The following is a 16,504-nucleotide window of genomic DNA, read 5'->3' as shown; positions in this document are numbered from 1 at the left end:
TTACAAATAATGTGAGGGTGGTTGCTTTAAAGTTAAAACTGATTTATCTAATAGTATGTATTGATCTGTCTAACCTCAAGGAAGCTGATTGGCAAGGAACGAACCAACCACACGTCGCCATCTTTTCGAACTTGACCTGACCTTACCTTTGACCTTGATGGTTGCCGAGCAGAAGGCCTCTCCTTCTGAGTTCTCGGCCACACAGGTGTAGATCCCGGCCTCTTCCATCGTCACGGCCTTCACCACGATCGTGACGTCACCGTCAGAGGTCGTCATCTTTATCCGACTTGAGGGCTAAAACGAGGGGAAAGAGTGATGCTAGGAAGACATTAAAATCATTTGTTTTTTTATAGTTTTGTAGTGATTATGCTCTGCCAATGAACATGTCTTCTGATATTTCTGTAGACGTTGTATTTTTGAAGATGTTAAACCTTCGGTCTTTAACTTTTTATCTTCTGTTCACTGTTATCTTGAATTTCTAAACAGAATCAGTTTATGCCAAATATGACTTGTTAGAGATGGAAAAATGTCCCATTATAAGTTGTGTAAGAAATGGCATGTACTCAGTTTTAAAAAGATCCTATGACCCTAGAGCCAAGCGACTCTCTACAGTCTACAAGACACTAGATATACCTTAAGGACTTTGTCTCCTTGCATCCAGGTGATCTTAGGGGTCGGAACACCCACGACTTTGAAGGTCAAGGTCAGAGTACCACCCTCTTCCACCACCAAGGTACCCTTGAACTTGTCCATGAACTTCGGTTTGACGGGAATTTCCTCAGGTTCTTTCGGGCTGGCGAGGTCACCGTTGATGAGCATCTCCTCCTCGTCTTCAAGACCAAGGTCATCGAGTGGTTCTTCAAGACCGGCGTCAACGTCATCTTTAAGTACAAAGTAAAGTATAAAGTAAAATGTTCGCATAGAAGAACGTTAGTGTTGCGTCGATGAAGGTTAAACATCCCAGTAATAAGATACGCAAGATAAAAGTTACTCAACAGTAACTCAAGCAACTCGATAGATAGCATCCACTACCTTTCGTCAGTGTCTTCGTCAGAAATATTTCGTCGTTTACAAATCCATCCAGGTTTTCGTCTCAGGAATTTCTAAGCTTACAAATTTATCCAATTGCTTGAGCATCTTGCATATTTTTTGTGACTTGAAAATTAACTGACTGTACAAAAATGGACTAAACAAGTTTTTGGTTGCCTTCAGCAGGTTAAAAGACCCACTACTTTCACCACGTGACATATGGATCCCTTGCATCACGTGACATATGTGTCTCTACATTGTGACGTCATGTTGTAGATCCAGGCTGACTTACCTGCGGCGATTTCAGCAGCTTCCTCCTCCTTCCGGCGACGCTCCTCCTCCTTAGCCTTTTTCCTGGCCTCGTGGTCTGCTAGTCGCCGTGCTTTGTCTTCTTTTTTCTTGGCCTCTTCTTCGGCCTTTTTCTTGCCTTCTTCTGCTTTTTTCTTGGCGTCTTCTTCTGCTTTTTTCTTGGCCTCTTCTTCTGCTTTTTTCTTGGCCTCTTCTTCGGCCTTTTTCTCGGCCTCTAGTTCTATTTTTTTCTTGGCCTCTTTTTCGGCTTTTTTCTTGGCTTCTTCTTCAGCTTTTTCCTTGGCTTCTTCCTTTGCCTTTTTCTTGGCTTCTTCTTCTGCTTTTTTCTTAGCTTCTTCTGCCTTTTTCTTGGCCTCTAGTTCTGCTTTTTTCTTGGCTTCTTCTTCAGCTTTTTTCTTAGCCTCTTCTTCGGCTTTTTTCTTGGCTTCTTCTTCAGCTTTTTTCTTAGCTTCTTCTTCTGCTTTCTTCTTAGCTTCTTCTTCAGCTTTTTTCTTGGCTTCTTCTTCTGCCTTTTTCTTAGCTTTTTCTTCGGCTTTTTTCTTAGCCTTAGCCTCTTCTTCGGCTTTTTTCTTGGCTTCTAGTTCTGCTTTTCGCCGGGCTTCTTCTTCTTCGGCTTTTTTCTTAGCCTCTTCTTCAGCCTTTCGCCGCGCTTTTTCTTCGGCTTTCTTCTTGGCTTCCTCTTCCGATTTTCGCCTTGTGTCTTCTTCGGCGTTTGCGTTGGCTTCTTCGTCGGCTTGCTCGATGGCCTCCAGGTCGGTAATTTTCTTGGCGTCTTGGGCTTTCTTCGTTTTGTCGCCTCTCTTTTTATCCTTCTTTCTGCCTCTGTCTCGGTCTTCCCTTGACTCTGTGTCCTCCTGGTCGGAAGTAGGTGTTAGATATGCTTGTTCTTCTCTGCGTTTTTCCTCAAATTTGGCCTTTCTTTCCTCGGATGGTGTCCTTTTGAGTTTCCTCTCGGCAGAACCACTTCTCTTGCCCTTCTCGCCTTGGTCTTCATGGTCTACACCGGCCTTCTGTTGTTTCTTGTCTTTAAGGTGTTTGATTCTCTCCGTTTCCTCCTTAAGCTGCCTAAGTTTGGTCTGCTCTTCCAGCGGCATGACATCCTCCAGATCATCCCGGTCTCGGTCGTATCTCCCAGGCGCAGGCTTAACCTGAAAGGGTTGTATGACGTCATGTATGACGTATGAGGTTTAAACTTATACTAAATGCACAATAGTTGGCTTAAAGCAGGTGTACCATAGAATTGCAAGATCGCCTGCGTAAAATCGTAATTAATGAATACCTTGGTTTGACGCATATTGGCCATTTCTAATATAAAACGGAGGCAAGTACGGTAAGGTTCACTGAACAAGATTCCCGGTACATGTACTTAATATGAAGAATGTGAACACCAAGAATGGTGACTAGAAATGCTAAATAGATTATTTCATCGTTAGATATACCTCATCGTTATTTTTTTCAGGAGGTTAAACTTAATACATCGTAAGTAGTAGCAGGATGCTGTTGTTGTTGTGCCTTCACATAACCCTGTTAGTGAGTCTAACTACATTTAGTCAAGTAGAGGGAAAAAATGTTGTTTGTGTCCTCGTTTTACCTTCGATTAGGGTTGTCTCAAAAGATCGCACTGTGTGTTGAAACGAAATCACTTTTAACGAATAGAAATGAAAAAAATGTTGTGCACTGACAAATGGAGTGAATTGTGATGAGACTGAAAATGTCACATTTTTTATGAGAACGTCACACGACACCAACTCAAAAACACAAACTGTTAGAATGGGTTAGCCTCTACCAGGCTCCAGAGGTGGTTGGAAAGAGTTGAAATTGGTCAAATAGACAGACAATATGTCAGAGAAGTAAACTAGCTGGGGAGTACAGTCCTGAGCTGGCAATCTGTACTCTCTGGCCAAGCTTACTCCTCTGGCAGTGTTATCGGTCTGTTTGGCCAATCTCTGCTCTTTTCGGCCACCTCTGGAGCCTGGTAGAGGCTAACAGTGGAAATCTGGCTGTGTTACTGCGTGTGACAAATGAGACAAACGATGAGAGAATATTCAAGAAAAGAAATATCGTTTCAAAAACGAGCGCGAGCTTTCTGAGACGAGCCTGGGTGAGTCTTACCGTTGGAAGGAAATCATCATCTACCTCGATCTCAGGGGTCGTGACCCGAACAAAACCGTCCCTTTCCAGGGCAAGCATTTCCGGGGTCGTGACCCGGAAGTAGCCGGTCCTGTCCACGGCGTTGGCCTCCAGCGTGGGAACGAGAAGGTGGTGGTCGTCAGGGAAGTCGCTAGGCGTGGCCGCTGCCAGGGAGACGGAGATGGGCTTCTCGGTGACGTCACGGACGGAGATGCCCCCCGCGCTGGGGTGAGCAGACACCTCAACGGTGGGGCGTTTGGCGCGGGTGGGGGCATCGTACGTGAACTTGTCACCTGCGAGAGAGGAAAATATGTCACTTCACTGGCTGATTTTTTCAGTCTCTTTTAGATGTTTGTAAACTGTAAAACGAGCAATCCGTGACAGTAGATTAGAACATATCACATTGACAATATATTGCATTGTGTATATACGAGTAAGGTACACAAAAGTATACTTAGATAGATGTGTGCCAAGTGTACATGTATTAAGTACATTCTTCAATGTATAATCGTTGGGATATCATACCCTTCAAATTATATTCTTCATACCTATCGTATTACACCCATTTCAGTGAATATGTTCAACATGTTCTAAACCACTTAGACATATAAAGATATGTCGTAGACATAATAAAGATATGTTGTAGACATAATAAATTTAAAGATAGGTCGTCTGGCTTCACCCACACTCAAAGCATATGCATAATGAATATCAGTAAGATATAGGTGCCGTAGACAATGATATTTTCTAGAACAAAGCTGTGTGATTTGCCGAGTCTTCCCAGCGGAGCACTCCACTCCTACTCTCCAGGCAGAGGAGGGGTTCCGGCAGGTTTTGGACGTGTTTTTAGGCGTTTTTGTTGGGCTTTCCACAGTTTGTCATTATTTGTTTTTTTCTCGCCAACCCCAAAACGCATAAAAACACGTCAAAAACCTACCGGAACCCATCCTCTGCTGGGAGAGTACTCCACTCCATCGCACAGGTACCGGGCTGCAGGGTGAGGGTCAGGGGACAGGAATGTGCCATGTTTGTGTCGGCAACACTTTTCCCAGTGTACAGTTACAGTAGAGATGGCAGGCTACCAAATACCTGGGACCTACACGGGACAGGGGGTGGGGATATCAGACGGGTCGGCTTCTTATAAATAATCCACGCGCGGTCATGTGCAATTAAGGGGAACGGTGTCTTGCGAAGTTAAAAGCAAGGGAAAAAAGATATCTTTGTTTTCCTGTTTAATTCTAAGTAAGAATTTTTGTTCGATAGTGCAATGTATCCGTCTACAACGCCAATCTGTCAAAGGAATTTGCTAGGTCGTACCATTTTACTTTTTCTGCCAACACTAAAATTAGTATGTGAGCGCTGTCTTGGATCATGTGATATATAGTACTGAGGGATCAACATGTAAACATTGCAGATAGCCCGACCGGCAACTTGCATAATGCTGCCCTCCCCACCATGACCAACCTGTCTCTGTCTCTATATAGCCAGTACGAGCGCCAGTCGCGTTAACACACCAGCTTCGACTTGTCAAACATGTGAGAACGTCTGCCGTACCTTACGTATGTATTTCTTGACGGAGCAAAGTTGTTTACGCTTTTTCACTGCGGGTTATGACTACAGGTCAATGTCCGTACTCCTATTTGTTAAACAGACCCCCTCCCAAATTCAAATGGCATTTCTGAGGGTCTGCATGAGGTTCTCGATAACGTTTTACGCTGAATTCAGAAGAACCCTCTTCGTATTGCGCTAAAATCAGGGAAGGCGGTTACGCAAACTTTAGTCCCCTCATTACGAATTACGTGACTAAGACGGCTAATAAGTACGGGAAATAGAAATAGGCTGCCTATGCTTTACGGAAAACAGTATGCAGGCCCTCATTTCTGCCGCACCCTGAAGCGTTTAGAACTGTTGGCATGTAGATTGGCAGTGCTCTCATGCTATGACACTATCGATAGCTCACCACATTTGTCCAGACAATTCCCTGCCCCTAGGCAGCCTCTGACATTTGCAGAAAAACCCAAACATCCTTCTTCAAACTGCGGCACGTCTTTTCCCGGCCCACGTGTTGTTCCGAGACTTGGACTTCAGTTTGAAACGTTCAAGACGAGAAAGAAATCGTGCTGGAATTTCCCTGTGCGTCAAAGGAAACTTGGGCAGCGAAACAATCAGGTTTTAGTCCAAGTTCTAGAGACGTGACACACAAAGAATGGGTGGGAAAATAGTTTTACTTTGTATTGCAATGATTTATAGACAATGATTTATAGTAATCATCACCGTGCGTCTGATTTAGATGCCAATTGATTCAATTTCGAGATTTTGCAGCAATGTTAAGAGAAAGGAGGCTTATTACGATTTCTTATTTTGTTCTATGAATAAACCTTTGCGTGGACCAATGCAAGTGGACAGCACATGACTTATCAATGACACACACCTCTAGCAACTTATAACGGTACGTGTGTGAATTACAACATATGCATCCTGAAGACACCTTTTAGAGATACAGTTTGAAGAGGGGGAAGAGTTTGTCCACTCATAAATCTTTACCCAAGAGGAAAGGCCGAAAGCTGAAGACCTTGCAGACCCAGTTTATAATATCAAGATGGTTGGCAATAACTTTCAAGGGGTTAATGACCCGTGATTTAGGGGGTCAATCCAGCAGACTTTGGGTTATCATTGAAGTATTTTCGTCACAGGACAAAATCCAGGTTTTACTTATGATACCAGGGTAATTGGTGATCACGTGATCATTCTACGCAGCATTATCCCACGATAACAGGAGTGAATCTAAGTCCTGATGCAGCCGATCTGGGTTATCGTCGCGGTTTCACTATCTGTCACTGGTCACGGGGTTACAACAACACGTACAGCCCACTATCGGTTAGATAAAACTCACCCAGATCACATTACAACACTCTACCGGTGAGGATAAACCTCGGTATAGCCGTTATCAGAGAGGTCAAGCCACTTATTCGGGGTCAGTGGGTCGCAATAACATACACAACTTTGGATGCGACAATTTGAGTGGTTTTCTGTGTCCTTTTATGTCCGAAAACAAGCAAGCAGAACGTACTGTCTTGACTTCGCGTGACCGGAAACGCTCAACGCAAAATTCTGTAAACTAAACTGTTTTCATAACCTAGATGCAGTATGTCATATTTATAGGAGAATGGGAGAACCAAAACAGTAATGTAAAAGGAAATACTTTGGCTATACGAAAAAAACGTATTACAACACGTTACTGGTGTGAATAAACTCGGTTGAGCCTTTATCAGAGAGGTCAAGCCACTTATTCAGGGTCAGTAGGTCACAATAACATACACAACATACAAACCAACATCTCGGATAAAGACCTGAGGGATGCCAACTGGATAAACGGATCAAGATAATCTAACATGAAGATTAAAGATCTAATCTTGGATTATTGGATAAGGATGAGATGGGCAACAGATTAAGTAAAAGATTTACTGCATTCTTACTGTCATCTGGCTTGTGTTTTGGGTTGGGTCTAGATCTTTAGTTTAACCACAGAATTTTCTTCTACGTCACATATGGTCGCGATACGCACAGGGTCCCCATTTTCCCGCAAATACAGGGTACTGTATCTGGGTTACGAAAACAGCTTGCTCAAAGTATTTGCGTGGAGCGTTTGTGGTCACGCAATGTATTAGATGGCTGTTCCTCTTGCTTGTTTCCGGACATATTTATTCATTTATTTATTTCCGGACATATAAAGGACACAAAAGGCCACTTAAAGATTGCATCAAAAGTCCATGCCACCTTCCCATGATGAACCAAAATATCCACAGCCCCTTCCCTCCCCAAGTAACAGAAAATGACCTCCCTCCCTTCTCCTGTGAAAGTTTCTGTCTTTAGCGATTAAGATTATCTGAATCTGAACTGTTGAACCGGTATGTCCGCCCTTTGGCGTCGCAGGCACGCGGCTTCTTATATCACACAAAACGATCTGTATCAGCTAACCCACCCTAAATAAATCTTATAAGGAGGCCCCTGCTGTTTCTGATGATATACATTCAAACTTTGGAATTAACTCTCTCTGAGCTCTAACTGACAAGTTGTGTCTGCACCGAAAGTTTTATCTCATTTTCTTAAACAGTATTTATAGTTCAAGGTCAGAGTCAAAAGATAAATCTTCAGCGCCCTTGCTCAGAATCCTGCGTACCTCGCCAACATACGATCTCTGTAAAGTAAATCTGCTATGTTAATCCGGACACTCTCACGGCCAAACTTCAGACGACCTCTTTCCTTTTAAAGTAAACAGGGTGCCCGGGCCATTTCTTGTCAGGATATGTGTACATTCCGCGCGGTTTAGCGGGGAGAATGGTGGGGGCGTTCTGGCTACGAGAGTTTAAGTGCACCGAGGAATGTCAAGTTTAAGAACCGGATAGCGTTGGTTTGGTTTACTTGCTTCTTTTATAGATTACGTGCCAACGTGCTAGATTTCGTGCAAGTTGAAGTGTTGTATCACAAAGTTGTTTCTATGTCATTATTCCCTCCGTGAAAAATGGAGGTTATGTTTAAGTAGTACCGTATTCGTCCTTCCTCCCGTCTATTACTTATTAACACGATAACTCGAGAAGGCCTGGATGGGTTGTCTATATATTTGGTGCGTTGGTAGTTCTTGACGGGACCTTGAAATTATTAGATTTTGGGCCTCCCAGTGACTTTTTATGGTACTGCAGCAGAACTTCCGACTTTGAAATCTTCTGTTCTGGACGTGCTGTGGTCGTGATTGTTTAATGGTAGATACATGTAGCTCTTGTTACCTCTTATATAGATCATACGGGCCATATTCCTGTGCAAGATGAAATTTAAGCTTTTTAATATACTTTTTACAAAGTCCCATATGTTTCTATGTCGTTACTTTCATCCTGATAGCTGTGCCTTTTGAAGGGACTTTTCTGCATGCACACAAAATGTGCATCGACAGTTTTAAAACTCTACAATGCCTGGTCCGTCCTTAAACTGCGCAGCGGTCATATTGTTTACGGTTAAGATATTCCCGATACGCTTAATTAAACTTTGTTTATTTTTAGTAGATCGTATGACCACTCCTTTCTACTGAACAAGCTCAAATTTGTAAATCTTAAACACAGCCTTAATTTAGAACAAGCTTAAGCCACACTTTGTTAAGGCGCGTTTTAAGACCCATGTTTGCCTGTGTGTATAGTGTCGATATAGTCTACGTGACAACACCTTTCCTCAGACTCAGCTAAATCTTTAAAACAAGCTTCCTACTAACTCAAAGAACAAGAGTCATGTTCTTTAATACGTTTAAAGGTCCCTGTTTACCTGTATGCATGTAAGGCTGGTAACTGAACAGTCTTGAGTACACAGTGTCGGGACAGCCCGCCCTTGTGTTGTAGAGTGGGCCCGTGACAATAGGTCAACATACCGACACCTTAGAACTACTGAAACTTCAAAACAAGACCTCGGGGGATAGGGGGAAGGCTGGTAGGTTGGTAAGGTCAAAGTTTAAACCTAAATATTTTTTTCTCTGAAATTTTGTTGGTAACTAGAACTACGCCTGGCATCGATCCTATTCTAGCTCCAACGTGCTACTCTCGTCGCTTCTACCCAAAATATTGTTCAAATCGATCAGAGGAGCGAATTGAAGCTAGAATAGGATGGATCCCTCGCTAAACTAGAGCTGGACTAAAGACTCAAATAAGAGGTCGTCCACCTTTCGATACCCTCTGACCAACCCCTTCACATTGATTATGGCAGGGCGGCTACCAGTCCAGCCTTACTGGCCTCTACTGACGGAGCCTGAACAATGTGGCCCGGCAGTTGGTTCAACTCTCTAATGGTGCGTGGAAAAGAAGAAATTCGAAAACAGGTAGTTGTATTTTAATAAATTGTTGAAATATTGTTTATCATTGTAGATTTTGAAAATTTAAAGGAAAATCATAAATCTTAGGAGCAATTTTTCATACCCCTGTCTCGCCCCTGTTTGAGTATGTCGGGTTTGAAAGACGTGCTCGAACCGGAAAGTTTGTTTTTCCTCACGGTTCGTGCTCGGCTGGCGCTGACAGGAACAGGACGGCGATTGTGTGTCAGCTCAGTTTTAAATTACAGATATGTGTACCTCTGAATTAAACATGTATGACGATAACACATACAGCAACTTTCCAGCTACTGCTTTATAACAACAGGAACGGCCAAAATGCATATTTTGATTCTTAGGCAGCAGATTGTAAAAAAAGACATTCCAACCATTTATGATAAGTGTAACGAATCTAAATCTGCATTTACTGAAATTCTAACAAGCCGTAGTGTCAGATTAAAGAACGATATATGATATGATCATCAGTTACATCATCAGGTACGCACCTACCACTTTCATTGACGTAGCCTAAATGTCTGCAACTAGTTCATTCCCTTTACAGCTTATGTTAAGTAACTATGTTTATGTCAGCCAGGTTTTTGTTGTAGATAGAGTATGTTATCAGTGTGTCCTGGTTTTGTAATATGTGTAATATTTGTAATAACTGACGAATAAAACACATTAAAGTGTATAAAGTTCAAAATCCTGTGACGTACCGCCCACTTTCAGCTTGGCCTCATTGGTGCACCTGTTGACCCGGTTCTCTGCCACGCATGCGTACAGCCCCGCGTCTGACGGCATGACGTTCCGGATGGTGAGATAGTAGCACTGCCGCTCACTCCGGATAGAAATCCGGCCTCCGTCACGTATCTCCAGCCCGTCCTTGTACCTTTTGTCAAAGAAGAAAATATTCTAATGAACTAGAGTGAAGTATTCGTGCTACATATACTTCAGGATTGCTATGTTAGTTTAGCGATTATGGGATCTTTTTATAAATATGAATTTCCATTGTTTTTCTTTTTCTTTGAATTGAATGTGTGATAGTTGTGTGCCGATGTGTTAAAAATAGAGAGAACGCTAGCGACCCCAAAAAACACCCCTCCCAATGAAATGGTATGGCGACAATGTGACGTCACAATTCAAGATGGCGGCCACCACACATGCCAACGGATCCACCAAAGATTTTGCTACGTAAACCTGTGATTAGCATGAAAGTTCATCTGTGTTGAGAAACAACGTTATTGAGAAAATCTAGCTATCGTTCTATAGCTGATGAAGACTAGAGAAGTGACAAAAAGGCGATGAATCCAATTTTTGTGTTGCAACATTGTTAGATTTATCCGATGATAGAACCTTGGCATGCAACTGTTTGAGTTGAGGGTATACAAAGTGACACTATGCTCTGAGTTTGAACATACACTAAGTTTGCTGTTCTTTGTATTTGTATTGTTTATTGTTTTGCCCTTACACACCAGCTTACAATAAAGTTGTAGGATAATGACAATAATCAGAAATCTTTGGAAAATTGACACTAAATGATTTCTTGTGTCCTGTGGATCACAATTTAAGAACAAGCTTTTTTTCCTCCCAATTTACAATGCCTGTGTCTTATCTGTTTCTTAACAGCAATCAACACTTTGAAGTATGTGAGCAAGGGGTTATACAGACACTTAAAGAATTCTTAAGAACACAGGGGTGTCTGTTTAAAGACCCAAATCGGAGAAATGGGTCGAATGTCTTTAGCCTCCTTCTAACTCCACGAAGCCCATTTAAGAACGTTGTTCAAATAAGGCAGTTCCGCCCAGGATGATTTGAATCAACAACTTTCCTAAAGGATCCTGCGATCACCTCTAAGACACACATGCTTTTCAGCAGGTCAAGTGAAAGAGGAGGAGAACAAAGATGTCTGTGATTTTGGTAAGGCGATCTGTGCTCAGGTGATTCGTCAGGTGTTCACCTGTGCGTGTAGACTGTCAGGTCGGTAACGGGAGCGGATCAGGAGAACTGACAAACACTACTTGTATACTCTCCACGCAGAGATTAGATGGGGAGATTGTGACCTTCTTTTGACTTGCCATGTTTTCTAACGGCCTGTCCGTTCAACAGTGAGACCACGGGCCGAGTTAGAAGAATCTTCCCGCCCAACCTCTGCTTGGAAGTGACAGAAGAACTGACAATTACTACTTGTATACTCTCCAAGCAGAGGTTGGATGGGAAGATTGTGACCTTCTTTTGACTTGTCTAATTTTCTAACAGCCTGCCCGTCCAACAGTGAGAACACGGGCGAGTTAGAAGAGGGTCACAATCTCCCCATTCAACCTCTGCTTGGAGAGTATCTTGGCCAGTACCCTGTATACCTCCAAACTCCAAACTTTCTACTGAAAACAACAAGGAGACTTGCCCTATGTGCAACTAGACACAGCAAGCACGATTTCTCCAAATTACATGTGGAGGTGCGACTGTTCATTCCAAATTATTGTTTTCAAATGCTTTAGAAGGACGTCTTTATATAATTATAAGGTCTTCTAAACTTTCACCCCCTCAATGCCAAGGACCACCCGCCAATGGTTAATGTTACCTCTCTAAAACAGTGTGCTTCTCTTCACGCGTCTGTATTTCCTGGACAAGTCAAGGAGGAATGTCAACGACAGCCTTAAGACATTCCGAGCCACCATATCCAAGCCGAAAAAGGTTAAGGGCACTTGAGCGACCTCCATACATAGCAGTAGGTGTTTACTACCTACCCATACAATTGTTAGCTTCAAAGTCTATCTATCTTGACATAATTAGATTTTATGCAACATTTGATTGTAATTTTCAACATAAGAAATGTTGACTTTCCCAAATTATACCTTTCGACTGTAAAACACCATTTATATCATGCTTCATATCATCCGTTTCATTTTGCATTCTCATTGTTCAACTTTGTGAGTAGGCTTTGTTTTGATGTACAGTTAAGTCTATACTTTTTAATTCTTTCTTTGAGTGGAATGTTTCAGGTGATTCTCGTCTTCACAAAGACATGTTGTTCGGCCGGGTTACTGACTCGGGGCTGTGTACTTTAGAAAGTGGACGGCGCCTGGGGATTACGTTACGCGGACTCGAGTATCTTCAGACCTCCTCAACGAAAGGCCTTTTCGCCCTATTTGTAATACATTGACATGGGATAATCCTTGCGTTTTAAGTATAGGGCAATACATCAGAAAGTGTTTACTTATAGTCATTATATATTTCACCAAATGCTACCCGAGTATATAGTTTCATCCAACCCTGCATAGCGTTTTTAGATCAAGAAATGTTAATAAACACTAGTTACTGGCCACCTGATGTTTCTATTCTTTTCTTTTTGATATATCTATGTATACTTTCTTTATTCCAGACACATACTTATCTAATGATTAGATAAACATAGATATACATAGATAAATCAATCTTGGAAGGAACTTAAAAAGAACTGTGAATAACTCCTCACCACTTGACAGTAGGTTTGGGGCTGCCCAGGACCCAGACGTCGAAGATGACGATGTCTCCTGCCTCCACCTTGGTGTTTGTGATCATCGTCTTAAACATCGGCTCCTTGTCGTCCCTGGCTTCTCCACGGAGATCTGGAGATCACATCAAAATCTTACGACATTTTCTCCAACGTACTTTACGTTTAGGAAGAAAGCATCCCAATCATCATCATCTTTGGTCCGGGATTTATTTTTTACTCCGGTGAGGTAGAAAAAGAATCCCAAATACGTTCTAAATAGACCCCAAAGACGTTCTAAATAGACCCCAAACCCAAATACGTTCTAAATAGACACTTAAACATTCAAATAGAAGACATATCACTAGATGAAGGTTAGACATACAGGCAATAAGATACGCAAGGTAACATTTACTCAAGCAGCTGGTTAGATTTTGAAACTACCTATCCCAAAATCTATCCAGTTGCTTGAGAAACTGTTACCTTGTGTATCTTATTACCTAGATGTCTAACCTTCATCGAAAAATAACTAGATATGTTACTCTGAGTGCCAGCCCTTTTACTTTGAGTGCTAGTCAGCCATCTCTATTCACGCTAGGTATATGATATGTTTACTAGAAATCTAACACAAGTAAATAGTGCGGATCAAAACATACTTGTACGGTATATATTTGTTTTTACGTGAGTAGGCTGTTTTAGGTGATCATGTTACATCTGGTTCTACGTCATTGACCCGTGACCCCTTGTTGACCTTAGTGTTTACCAACATGAAGTCAATGAAAGGAAAATGGAGGAAGGAAGGTTTTTCTGCAAACACTTAAAAGTGTTTGGTGTCGACAGAAGTTTGTAATGGTTTTAGGGAGGGATCAGAAAGAATAGAATATGTGTGTTTGGACCTGTTAACGTTTCTGTAATTTCTCGTGTACAGGTGCAGATGATATGATCGGTAAACGGGTACCTCTACCTGCATGTAGATAAGCTTGGCCAGGTATTTGAGATACTGTTAAAGGCATATAGCCATAGTAAGAGCCACAAAAACACCTTAACTGACCTGCACCATGAACTCGCCATTACAAGGTAGAAGGGAGGGTTTTCCTAACATACCGTTGGCATGTCTGTTCTTTATAGACATGTTTAAAGCTACCTCTTTATGATATTTCCTATTTAGTCCCTTAGTGAGATACAACCTGCATGCATTTTAATTGATTTTGAGGTCCTTTTCATCTGTAAGAAGCACAGAAACACCTGAACTCACCTGTGACGTTGAGCCTACAGAAGGAGCGAGCATGTCCGGCGTCGTTCCTCGCCTCACACCTGTACTCTCCCGCGTCATCCGCAGTGATCCGGAATATCTCCAGCTGGCACACTCCATAGTTCTCCTTGATCCAGAGCCTCTCGGAGTCGTGGATCTCCTCTCCGTCCTTGTACCACCGGATTTCCGGATCCGGCCGTCCGGATACGGAACACGTCAGCTTCATGTCTTGATTGACAGTCGCGGTGCGCGACTTTAGCTCCATGTTGAAGGTGGGAGGGTGCTTGATGATTTCTCGTTTCGTCGCGTGGAAGTCTGTGTCGGAGGCGCGACGCTCTCTCCGAGCGGTCTCCGGCTGCAGAATCGGCAGTACGATATCGTCCATGGTCTTGTAGCCATGCGGCATCTCGTATTGGTAGCGAGTGGGGGTCGTTATAGGATGCGTATGATGTATCGACGAATCGTAATGGCGGCCAGTGTAGGTTGGAGAGGGTGCACGCGGGCTTCTAGTCCCGCTGTAGTCTCTCTTGACGTCTGTGCGAGAGGTTGAGGGGGTATACCTAGGAGGAGACAGGTCCAACAAGGAGCCATGGTACGCTCTAGGGCGGTACGACGGGACGTGTAGGCTGTCCAGCCGGGATGTACGTGTGAATGACGAAGTGTCAAACTCGTGGCTGCCTCGCCGTGGACTCGGGCTCGTATCGAAACTGCCTCTTCTCGGACGGGGTTTGTAGATATCCGAGATGTCCATGTCGGACGCGAACTTGTCCGTGCGCAGTTTGTACTTGACCGAGAGATCATAGTCGTCGTAACGCGGGCGCTTCTTGATGTCGAAGTCTGATGAGTAGACCCGACGTCTGTGTGAAGAGTACAGGTCGATGTCTGACGTGGTGTCATAGTCACCCGTGTAGAACTTCGGCCTGCGTTTCTTCAGGTGTATCTCCTCGTAAGGCGAGACTTTGGGCGTCTTGTGCAGGTGCGGTGAGGTGTGCTCAGACCGTCGCGCCCCGGACGCGTCGTATTCGTAGATATGCAGCCTATCGTCCGGCTCGTCGTACGAGTACTTGACTTTCTTGGAGCCGGTGAAGTAATACTTGTTCTTTGCGAGCGTGAAGTCGTCCGAGTCGGGCAAAGATTGGTGTAAGGGTCTCCTCCTGCGGCGCTGCGGCGACTCTAGCGGTGATACGGAGCGCGCGAAGCTCAGGTTTGTGATGTCTTCAGGTGTGGTGGAGCGCTGGTAGCTCATGCGTACAGGTGAGATCTTCCTGCGCCGCAGCTTGGTGTACTCCGCAGGTAAGGACGACACCTTGACGTCGCGACGCTTGGGCATGAAGTGGTGCTCGAAGTCTCCCGTGTTGGGGTTCCACCACGTCCACCAGGTGCCAGCGTCCGTGCGGCGCACGGGACTGACGTCAGGTACGCCCTCCCTGTCCACCTCCATGTCTGCCCACCTGTCCGGCAGCGACGCCGTGTCGTCTATGTCCGTGGACCGTGCGGTGCTGTACCCACCTTCGGTGTCCGTCAGGTACCTCCGGTAGGAGCCGGCGGCGGACGTGGTACGGTGGCGTCGGTCGGGCAGCTTGGGGACTCTCCCATGGATGTTTTCCTTCTCGAGCTCGGCTTCGGCTTGCTTGATCAGCCGCCTCGACTTGGTGCGCACGGTTTCCATTTCGTCATCGCTGAGGGGAGGGGTCGTGGGGCTATCGCCTCTGCGCTTGCGCGGTCTGCGTTTTTTGGACCGTGACCTGCGGGTGACCTCAACCGTGTCCCAGTTGGGGGCGGCGGTGCCGCCGTAGATGTCGGGATAGATGAAGGACAGGTCGTCATAACTACCTGTTAGCGGCTTCTTAAACTTCAAAGAAGACGCCGCAGGGACGTCTAAGTAAGTGGTGCGTTTGGGGATATACAGTGCATCAAGATCGTCGTAACTGCGGCCCCTGCGGCCTCCCAAGGGCAACAGGCTTCGTGTGAGAGAGGGGATTCGGGGGAAGGGGGACAGGCTGCGCGGTAACGGGGATCGACTTCGCCCCAGGGACGGACTCCGCCCAAGGGAAGGGCTCCGCGTAAGAGGAGAAGCACTTCTGGGAGTCGGTGACACACTTCTTGCGCGGTCTCTATCCGTGTGTAGCGAGCTGGATCCTAAGTACCGTACGTAGTGATGCTGGTATTTGATGCCGTACGGACTGTGCCAAAACTTGTCCTTGTGCGGGGGGAGGAGGGGTGTGTGCAGGTCGGCGTGTTCGGTGCCCTCGGCACAGGCGTCCACGCGGGAAGCGTCGGACGAATCGACGGTGGCGAATGTTGTGCTGGAGTCCATGCTGCCGAGGCTGTCGCTGCGACTCCGCCCGGAACTCTGGGACAGAGAGTCGCAGCTGTCGGTACTCTGGGAACGGGAGCGGGAGCTCCGAGCCCTCGACTGACGATTCCCTTTTGGAATAAAAGTTTTTGTACGAAAATCAGTACACAGTAA

At 44.6% G+C, this 16,504-nt stretch overlaps 3 protein-coding genes across 12 annotated transcripts in view; all 3 read right to left on the bottom strand.

Annotated features, from left to right (window-relative positions):
• The window catches only part of LOC136420862 (hemicentin-1-like), a 53,865-nt gene extending 52,987 nt beyond the window's left edge, over positions 1–878 (bottom strand). For all 10 annotated transcript variants that reach the window (XM_066407971.1, XM_066407975.1, XM_066407973.1 and 7 more), the window contains exons 1-2: positions 634–878; positions 147–294 (exon numbers count right to left, since the gene is read on the bottom strand). In XM_066407971.1, the coding sequence (XP_066264068.1) occupies positions 147–294; positions 634–819 (334 nt within the window). In that variant the 5' untranslated portion in view covers positions 820–878. The remainder of the gene's footprint in view (positions 1–146; positions 295–633) is intronic.
• Positions 879–1,262: 384 nt separating this feature from the next.
• LOC136421053 (axoneme-associated protein mst101(2)-like) lies at positions 1,263–13,914 on the bottom strand. Its single transcript, XM_066408197.1, has 5 exons — positions 13,887–13,914; positions 12,786–12,918; positions 10,030–10,202; positions 3,451–3,761; positions 1,263–2,486 (listed from the first exon to the last, which is right to left on the bottom strand). The coding sequence occupies exons 1-5, from the start codon at positions 13,912–13,914 to the stop codon at positions 1,263–1,265; spliced, it is 1,869 nt and encodes a 622-aa protein (XP_066264294.1).
• An 88-nt stretch (positions 13,915–14,002) lies between these two features.
• The window catches only part of LOC136421052 (obscurin-like), a 41,252-nt gene continuing 38,750 nt past the window's right edge, over positions 14,003–16,504 (bottom strand). Inside the window, exon 34 of the mRNA XM_066408196.1 lies at positions 14,003–16,461. Coding sequence (XP_066264293.1) covers positions 14,003–16,461 — 2,459 coding nt within the window. The remainder of the gene's footprint in view (positions 16,462–16,504) is intronic.

Source organism: Branchiostoma lanceolatum, chromosome 15 (genome assembly GCF_035083965.1).
Source record: "Branchiostoma lanceolatum isolate klBraLanc5 chromosome 15, klBraLanc5.hap2, whole genome shotgun sequence".
NCBI lineage: Eukaryota > Metazoa > Chordata > Leptocardii > Amphioxiformes > Branchiostomatidae > Branchiostoma > Branchiostoma lanceolatum.
This window is presented reverse-complemented; position numbering and strand designations above follow the sequence as displayed.